This window comes from Palaemon carinicauda, chromosome 10 (genome assembly GCF_036898095.1).
Source record: "Palaemon carinicauda isolate YSFRI2023 chromosome 10, ASM3689809v2, whole genome shotgun sequence".
Taxonomy (NCBI): Eukaryota; Metazoa; Arthropoda; class Malacostraca; order Decapoda; family Palaemonidae; genus Palaemon; species Palaemon carinicauda.
In genome coordinates, this window is record NC_090734.1 from 83,403,126 (window position 1) to 83,412,788 (window position 9,663).

A 9,663-nucleotide genomic window follows, 5' to 3' on the forward strand; every position below is an offset into this window, starting at 1 on the left:
TCTCAATCAGACTGTACCACCATGCGCGTAGGACTAGGTATGTAGTCAAGCTACACAAATTCTTAAAAGTTTAACTTCGGCTGTGACCAGATTGTGGAATGATCTTCCTAACCTAGCAGTTGAAGTACAAACTTGCAGAAAAATTTCATGTTGAATATGATGACAAAACTCTCTTTTCATAGTTTATATATGAGATATCTATTTAAACTTTGTTACTGGTCGTGAAATGTCTTATTTATCCATTTCTTATCACGTAGTTGGCTCATTCCCTTATTTCTCTCTTCACACAGCGTTATTTTTCCTGCTGTAGCTCTTGGGTTAATAGCATTTACGACCCGTAGCTTACTTAATAATAATAATAATAATAATAATAATAATAATAATAATAATAATAATAATAATAATAATAATAATAATTAAAGAAGGGCATCGATACTTACTGGAAGTATGGATTAGCTTTTAAATATCTGTCTGTCTAATATTTTGCAAATTTCTTCCCTCACAACTATTCGAATTTACAAAATAAGCTATTCTATTTCCCATCTCATTTATAAAGTGTGAGTGCAAAAATCAAAATAATATTTTCCCCCCAATAATAAAGGTGATATTAAAAAGAAATGTTGATATATTCTTCTCGTTTTTAAAAAGAAAATTTCATATCATAAGATATATAAACATATTTGTTTTCCATTATGTAGCAGCAGGCGTCCTGTCAATATATTTTCAAGAAAATACGATTATACAAATTTATAGAAACTTCCTTCAGATTCTGGAGCAAAAACTCGCTCATGCAACTTTTTTTTTCCCATTGCAGGATATTGATCATAATTTGTTTCTACTTACAGTTCATTAGAGAAGTTTAAAACCCCATTGGTGACTGGATGAAGCGAAAAACGTATTACACCTCTCTCTCTCTCTCTCTCTCTCTCTCTCTCTCTCTCTCTCTCTCTCTCTCTCTCTCTCTCTCTCTCTCTCTCTCTGCACAACTCATGGGCTGTGTTCATCTGCATTCAAAGGCTTCTCTCACACATGCAAATTGGCGAGTTGTTCCCCCTTCCGGTTTGTAGGTCAATGAACGTTGACCAAAGAATCCTCGTCAAGAGGCCGAGAAGTTTGAAGTTTCTCTTCTCGTTTGTGTCTATTTATATTGTTGCTGGAGAGGGAATAAGTGATTGATTTAGTGCACCGAAGAGAGAGAGAGAGAGAGAGAGAGATAGATAGAGAGAGAGAGAGAGAGAGAGAGAGAGAGAGAGAGAGAGAGAGAGAGAGAGAGAGAGAAAGATTGGTTATTGGTGTAGTCATTTTAGTATTGTATGTACGAGAGCACAACTATCATTATAGTTTTGGAATTAGACGTTAGAAAATAAAGGAAAACCTTGACGCCCTCGGGGACGAGTTCATGTAACCCAAGCACACTTTATGCATATATATATATATATATATATATATATATATATATATATATATATATATATATATATATATATATTTATATTTGGGCTCAAACCATGTCGTCCTGATGGAAGTTCCTAAAAATGGTAGCTTTCTAGGGTATATTTGACAACAGTGATATTCCCAGAGAATTTTACCATAGGGTATCCAGAATTCTAACTCCTGGAGCGAATATCCCTAAATGATCTCACAGGGATATCGCATAATATCAGAGGACGTATTCTTGACACGTCACATAGCTATCTTCGCCCTGAACAGTATTAACGCTTCGAGGGGGAAATAGTGACAAAAATCCGAAACGAGAATAAAAAGAGAGCCGCTCATAAGGCATCTCTCCTATTCCGTTTCCAGTGTGTATCTCAGTGGTTCTCAATCTTTTTCAGTTGATGGCACCCTAAAGTCTAAACTGATGTAACCATTACTGTGGCACCCCTTCTTCACCACCCCACCATATCACGAATTAACTTATTTGATGAATATAATTACTGTACTAGCGGCTTTGAATCCACTAAGGAGTAACGTCGCTATATAAAACACTAGACATTTTTATTTTTTTTATTATTATCCATAATCAAACCAAATCCAGCCCCACCGTACAATGCAGAAATATAAAGAGCATATTAGAAGATGTGCAGTAAAAAGTTATGAATGCAGACTAAATAGAAAGAAAATGGTAATCACCCTTAAGCAAAGAAGAAAAAAACACATATTCTAGTGAGATGTGTGTGCTTGATGTGACTGACAGATCCGTTTCACATTGGGTTGAATGGTGGACAAACATACTCTTATTTCTTCCTAAAGAGTTTTCAGCCTTTACCTTTTGTTAGTTGTAATGTTTGCTAGAGTAGAAAACCCCAGCTCACGTTGGTAAGAAGTAGAGAAGTGGATTAACATTACCAGAGCTTTTTTGGCAACATGAGGATACTTAGTCTTGATGTGAACCCAGAATTCGTTAAGAGGCAGCTGCATGTGAAATAACTTTAGTTCACGATCATGACGCACTTCCACTAACTGCTCGTCTTCCATGAGGGTAAGCTGAGATTGGGTAGATATAGATGCAACAAATGGGTTTCTTATCCAGTCATAGTTTTCAGTGCATATATCTGGGAAATAGTGCTGAAGTTGTTTTTCCAGTACTGCAAGATGCTCAGAAATAATTGGTATTATCTCACCACTGTTTGCTGCTACTGCAACATGTGAGAACATGTCCAAATTGCCTTCTTTTACTTTGCCACCCCACAGTTGCAGTTTTTCTTTCAGCACTTTAATTTTATCAGTGGTTACAACTTTTTCCAGTACAGATTTTAAATCATTGCTAATTGTCTTTGCAACCAGCGCTTTGCGATGAAGAAAGCAATATGTTGTTATCACACTGCTGTTTTCTCTCTTCACTAATGACACAAATCCTTTAATTGAGCCAATCATAGCAGGTGCCCCATCTGTGCAAATCCCAACACACGATTGCCAGGTCAAACAAACAGATTTTAAGTACTCACTAAATGTAGAGAAAATATCATTGCCTGTTGTAGTTTCCTTAAGTTCTTTACAACAAAAGAATTGCTTCACTATTCTAACATCATGAATGTACCGAACAAATACTATTAATTGAACCATACCTCCAATATCTGTGGACTCATCTACCTGAAGTGCAAACATTTCACTTTCCTTCACAGATGTACATACAGTTTCCTCCATGTCTGCTCGCATATGAATCCGTCTGCTAATGGTACTATCCGAAACGGGAATTTTCCTCACTTCTTTTTCTGCTTCACTTCCAAACAGTGTTTTTACTATGGCACTACATGCAGGTAGAATCAGAGTCTCTGCTATCGTATGAGGTTTCATGCTTTTAACAACTAACTCTTCAACTAAGTAACTGGCCTCTTGTGCTTTATCAGCAACTTTGACTTTCTTAGAAAGCATCGCACTCTGCTGTTTATGCTCACTTAAAAGTCCTTCAAAGTAGGACCGAGGCTTGTTAGCAAGATGATTATGTTTCAGAGTTAAATGCCTCTTTAATTTACTGGATACCATTGCTTCATTAGCTAATTTATCACCATAAAGGCATGGGAGTAACTTCGTCACCACACCAGAAGAATCCAAAACTTAAATAATTATCCAAGTAGGAGCGATTTTTCTTGCCTCTTTTTGAAGTTGATTTACTTATTGTTGGAATGGCTAAATCCTTTTCGCTCACAAACCCAATTTAGTCCTTTTCTTCACCCTCACCACTAACTTCGTGTCTTCTTTTTAAATGACAAACTTATCCATCGTACAGTATGTTAGAAGCACTATAATGTTCGAAACAACTGTAATATAACCGCAGAAACAGCAAAGAACTTATGCCTTGAGGTATTATGCCTCACTGACTCGGGAGTGGAAAACTGGGGTTATACAAAGCCGACGAGAACCGAACACGTATCGGACGGGCAACGAATATAAACAAAGAAAATGTGAGTATGCACAGAGTCGATTGTTACACTTTATTATTACTATTTTTGTTGTTGTTGTTATATTATTATCATTATTTATTATTACAATTACTATTATTATTAGCAATAGTAGTAGTAGTAGTTGTTTTTATTGTATTGTAAAAGTAAAGGAAAGGAAATATCAACCTTTATTTGCGAGAAATGTTTGAGCATGTAACTTCCTACCTACACTGATAATTATATGAAGACTTTTGAAAACTTTTTTTCAAATGTTCATTAAGACGATTTAGCCAAGACAAAACTCATGACAATTTTGCGGCACCCCTAGGCGCTGTCTATGGCACTCCAGGGTGCCACGGCACCCAGTTTGAGAATCACTGGTGTATCTGATGAAGGCGGTAGCGCCCTCTTTATTCGTTTTTCATGTAGCTCAACTACTCGGTGTTTTCCCTTGTGTTCTCTCGTTATTTTGGATTTAATTCAACTTTTTGATGACTTTTCCGGCCTCTTCTGCCTCTGGAAAGTTGAGTATTATATTTACTATGTATATATGTAAGCTCTGGTCATTTTGAATTAAATCAAAATTGATTTTAACGTAAACAAGAGCTGTTGCCTACCGGAGACATCCTGGATGCTATCGCTTGCTCTTATGGGTCAGTTAGTTAGCTAGAGCGACGTTCCCGGTTTGTTACGCTTTAATAATTTTCCTATTTAGCTACTCTAGAAATGCTTCTATTGTTCGGTCAGTGATAGCTCGGTGATTTCGACACGGGTCGAGGTACCGATCCTGCCTTTTGCGAGGCTTCGTAGCCTAGACGTCTGGCATTAGTACTTTCATGCATGGTATAAGTTTTTTCCGAGTGTTATTTTATTGAAACTATAGGCAAATATTTTATACATGTAAGATATTGTTAAATGTTTTTTCCAAGATTGTATACGAGAGAGTTTCGGTGATGTAGGTAATCGATTCTCACCTTACCTAGCTAGTATTCTAGGTACAGTAGTATACTTTCGCACATCCCCGATTGTTCTTTTCTCCTCTGGAGGCCAAGTTCAATCCCTCTCTCCCTCTGAAAGCCCTTGGCTTAATCCTAGTGGTTCTACCTGTATATTAATCCAGGTATTACTATTCTCGGATATTTCTGCCCTGTCCTGATAACCAGAGTGACTGCTTTTTGGGTTTGGGCAGAACTTCAGAGTTTTTAGTCTGTGGTCTGCTTCTTCCTAGCATGGCGAATGAGTCTCCTTTGCTAGGTTAGGGGCGGACACAGGAATCTTTGCTTCTCTAGTCCATGCCGGAAGAATTCCGATGACTCCTTCCTCTAGTGGCCTAGCAGACTGTCCTGTGTCGTTTTTTCTCGGGCTGGAGAATGAGTTTCTCGGTTGCCCGACAAAATAACTTCACCTAACTTTGTTCTGGTTGGAAGGAGGATAGCAAGCATTGCCAGTCTTCCTCCCTAATAGACAACTCTTGGTTAGGATTAGCTCCCTAACTGCTGAGTGTGTCTCTTGCTAGAACGAAGTCTTTAGGACCCTTATCCCTTCCCCACCTCTCTTTCTTTTATTTTCCTGGCCATAGTCCTCCTTCCGTACCTAGCATAGGTTAGGATGAAGGACCGGCTCAGCTCTCTGCCGGCCGGCACGTAATGCCGGACGGCAGAGACAATTTATTCTTTGCAGAGTGAACCCTAGACCTCCCTTGGTCTCTCTTCCATGTCTGCCGGTAGAGCCCGGCAGGCTGTGGATTCTTTGGAAGCCTGAATGCTACATTCTCCCCTTCCATAAGTTCACTCTCTCTGGATGGAAGGTCGTATGGCATGCTGGCTTATAACCTTACATCCATACTGTTTCTTTGACTATTGTGTTGCACCCCTATCCCGGCTGCCAGCTTGACAGCCGACAGACGGGCAAGTAGAGGTTCTCTGGTTCTTGGCTACTGTCAGCAGGCATGGTTTTATTACCTTTGCCGGCCGGCAGTGGAATCACATCCCGAATCCGCTGGCCGCTACGATTAGTGGCCGGCAGCCGGGTTTTAGTGTTTTCAGCCGTTGGCTGGCAATGATTGCCGGCCGGCACACAGTCGCGAATCAGAGGGCTGCCGCCTATTAGTTAAAGATGGTATATCTTTGATCTATAAAGGGGTAGTTGCCTGCCGGCACAATAGCATACGATTTAGCGTAGTTGCTATATTCGTAGTGTAGTACACACTGCATTAGTAGAAACTGCTGTACAGAGTTTGTGATAACACTAAAGTTCTTCATCATACTTAATATATCTTGTACAGCCTTTTGTTGAGACCGTACTTTATATAGAAAGTGAGTTCTTTCTGTATTCTTTCAATCCCGTATATTAAAACTACACATTAAATTTCCGTTTGGGAAATTACATAAGGTATTCTAGTATAGAATTAACCTTAGTTTTAATATTTTGGGAGGTTACGGCAATTGACTGGACAGGAAATACAAGTATGTGTCTTACCTTCTTTCTTTTATAGCTTTTCTATACAAGCTAAATGTTTCAATATAAGTGAATAGCTTTCACTTGATACTCATGGATTTTTCTTCTCTTTACAGGAGGACCATCCGAAGTGCGGGAGTGTGTTCTGTAATGTCCGCAGTAAGTACTTCTGTGGACATCAATATTGTAGGAGGCACACAGCATGCGCAGCCTCCAGAGGTGATTTCCGGTATTGGGACCCTCATGTTTGTACAGTATGTTCTAACCTGATCACTGAGGCTTTTGACGACCCCAAGTCGATGGAGTCAAGGGATGCTGCCAGGGAAAAGTTGCGATCCTGGGTGAGGGATTTTCAGAAAAACACCTCAGGCCCATACCTTCCAAATGAGAAGATGAGGGCCTACCTTTTCCCTAAAGCATCGGCTGATGCAATTATCCCCCAGCCTCAGGTGGAGATACCAACTACCCAGAATCCGGTGGATTCTGAAGTCTCGGCCGCCCTTCAAAACATCCAATTGGACGATAGGATGTCAGAGGTGTCGGATTCTACAAAGAAGGACCTTCTAGGAGAAGGTCAAGAGGAGGAGCTGTGCCAGACTCCTCAAGTAGAAGAGGAAGAAATCGATGAGGTGTCGGTTACATCGGTTCTGGACCCAGAACCTGTTCCCTCTACATCATCTGCTATCCCAGATGACCTGGAAAGGACTCTTTCTTCTATTGTTGAGATGATCCAACAAATTCCGAAGAAGAATGATGAGAAGGAGGCTGCAATAAAACTGGAGATACGTAGACTTGCAGCATCACGTGGGCCCCAGAAGCGACTCAACGTGAAGGATCTTCCTTTGTGCTCGGATACAACTCCTTGGAGGTATGCCGAACATACGCCAATGACAATCGGGAAGACCGTCATATCTGAAAAGTTGGGAGCAATTCCCCTGGAAGAGGTGGAATTTTGGCCCAATACGGATTCCTACCCGGACTGTTATGTCCGCCTTAGGAAGGAGCCAGCCTGAAAGGAGGAGACTGAGCCGAAGGAGTTCATAGATTTGGACCATAGTAACGATCAGGCATTACTATCGAGCTCGATGAAAGAGAGGGGCTTCTCGAACTCAAAGGTGCCAGCCTTGAATAAGAAGCTTCCCTCTTTTGTGGCCTCTCCTACCAGAGCCTTTCCCTTCATGGAAAAGGGATATAAGGCAGCCTTAATGGCGGTGGAGGCAGGGAAACCATGCCCCTCCTTCGAGGAGTGTAAGCCGTTATCTCTGACCTTGCCCTTGGACTAAGAAGACTGGAAGGATTTACCTTACCTTCTCAGTCGGGAAGCTGGAAGCTGATATTGCTGAACGTCAGTTCGGTGAGGAACTCCCTAAGCTGTCGGAGCTTCTCTTGCGCAGGGAGCAAGAGATGAAGGAAAGACTTACAGCAATGATGTTGTTGCAAACTAAATTAGAAACAATGGCAAGTGACTCCAAGATCCAGGACATGTTCATGGTAGTAGCCAAAACTCATCTGGCCACAGTTACAAAGGATCTCTATAGCTTTATTAAAGCTAGGAGAGCCTGTAGAGAGTTTGTGTTCTCTTCGGCTGCGGTGAGGCACAAACTGAGGAAACTGATATCCTCTTGTATCTAGGGTAAAGACATCTTTCCCAATGATGTGGTTAAAGAGGTAGTAGACAAGGCCGCCACAGAGAATAGGAACCTTCTCAAAAAGTAGGGCTTAGATGTTAAGAGGAAGTCTTCTCAGGATGAGGATCCCCAACCCAAGCCATCTTCTCAGCTGGCTATACCTTACCAGCAACAACAGCAACAACTTCCTGTAACCGCAGTGCCTCAGATTATGGCACAACCTCCAACCACGTACCAACTGCTACCTCAACAAGTGGCGACTCAGTCGCTAGTTTTTAACCCAGCCTTCGAAAGGCAGACTTTTTCCTTTCATTCGGGGGCTAGAGGAACAGCCAGAGGTTCTTCTAGACGCCCTTCAAGAGGAAGGGGATCCTGGGGAGGACGCGGTCAAGGAGGCAAGGCCTCAGGTCCACAACAGCAGAAGTGAGATGCTTCCAGTAGGAGGGAGGCTACAGCTATTTAGGGATCCCTGGACCTTCGATCCCTGTGCCCACAGCCTAATAAAGAATGGACTAGGTTGGAGTTGGAGCAGCCCACCACCTCAATTTCCTCAATTCTCCCAACACTCAACCCCCGTTCTGGAAGAATACGTCCGAGAGCTCTTAGACAAAAGAGTGATACGGAAAGTTAAGTCTATCAAATTTCAAGGGAGGCTGTTTAGTGTTCCAAAGAAGGACTCAGAAAAACTCAGAGTCAATCTTGATTGTCGCCACTCAACAAGTTCATAATGAACTATAAGTTCAAAATGCTCACACTTTAACACATAAGGACCCTACTGCCCAAGAGGGCATATACTGTCTCTATAGACTTGTCTGACGCTTATTGGCATGTTCCAATTAATCGCCACCTCTCCTCCTACCTAGGCTTAAAGTTACATAGAAAACTTTACGCCTTCAGAGCCATGCCTTTAGGGCTAAACATAGCCCCAAGGATTTTCATGAAGCTCGCAAACGCAGCCGTCCGTCAACTACGCCTAAAGGGGGTCCAAGTAGTAGCCTACTTGGACGACTGGCTGGTGTGGGCAGCATCTAGGACAGAATGCATGCAAGCTTCTAAGAGAGTGATCCAGTTCCTGGAACATCTGGGATTCAAGATCAATATAAAAAAGTATCGACTTTCTCCAGCTCAAAAATTTCAGTGGTTTGGAATCCATTGGAATTTGGAGTGACATCGACTTTCCATTTATAGTAAAAAGAGGAAGGAAATAGCAGGATCTGTCAAGAGACTGCTGAAATCCAAACGGATATCAAGACGCAAACAGGAGAGAGTGCTGGGCTCTCTAAAGTTTGTTTCAGTAACAGATCCAGCGCTAAGAGCACAGCTAAAGGATGCAACAAGAGTCTGGAGGAAATACGCATCAAACACGCGAAGAGATCTAATAAGACCTCTACCGACTCGACTGCGAACGCTTCTCAAGCCGTGGGCCAATCCCAAGAAACTGAAGAAATCAATACTTCTTCAACCTCCTCCCCCGTCAGTAACTATCCACACAGACGCTTCAAAGGAAGGCTGGGGAGGCCACTCTCATCAGAAGAAAGTCCAAGGAGCTTGGTCCAATCTCTTCTAGTCATTTCATGTCAACTTTCTAGAAGCCATGGCAGTTCTTCTGACTTTAAAGAAGGTATCTCCTCGCCACTCGATTCACATGAGACTGGTTTTAGACAGCGAGGTGATAGTGAGATGCCTGAATAGAC

At 41.6% G+C, this 9,663-nt stretch overlaps 1 protein-coding gene across 1 annotated transcript; it reads right to left on the reverse strand.

Moving 5' to 3' along the window:
- Positions 1–2,265: 2,265 nt before the first annotated feature.
- On the reverse strand, positions 2,266–3,486 carry LOC137648090 (SCAN domain-containing protein 3-like). Its single transcript, XM_068381025.1, has one exon. The coding sequence runs from the start codon at positions 3,484–3,486 to the stop codon at positions 2,266–2,268; it is 1,221 nt and encodes a 406-aa protein (XP_068237126.1).
- Positions 3,487–9,663: the final 6,177 nt, after the last annotated feature.

Excerpts from the sequence above, each read along its gene's own strand:
- LOC137648090 (XM_068381025.1), bottom strand. The coding sequence starts at position 3,486 with ATGGTATCCAGTAAATTAAAGAGGCATTTAACTCTGAAACATAATCAT.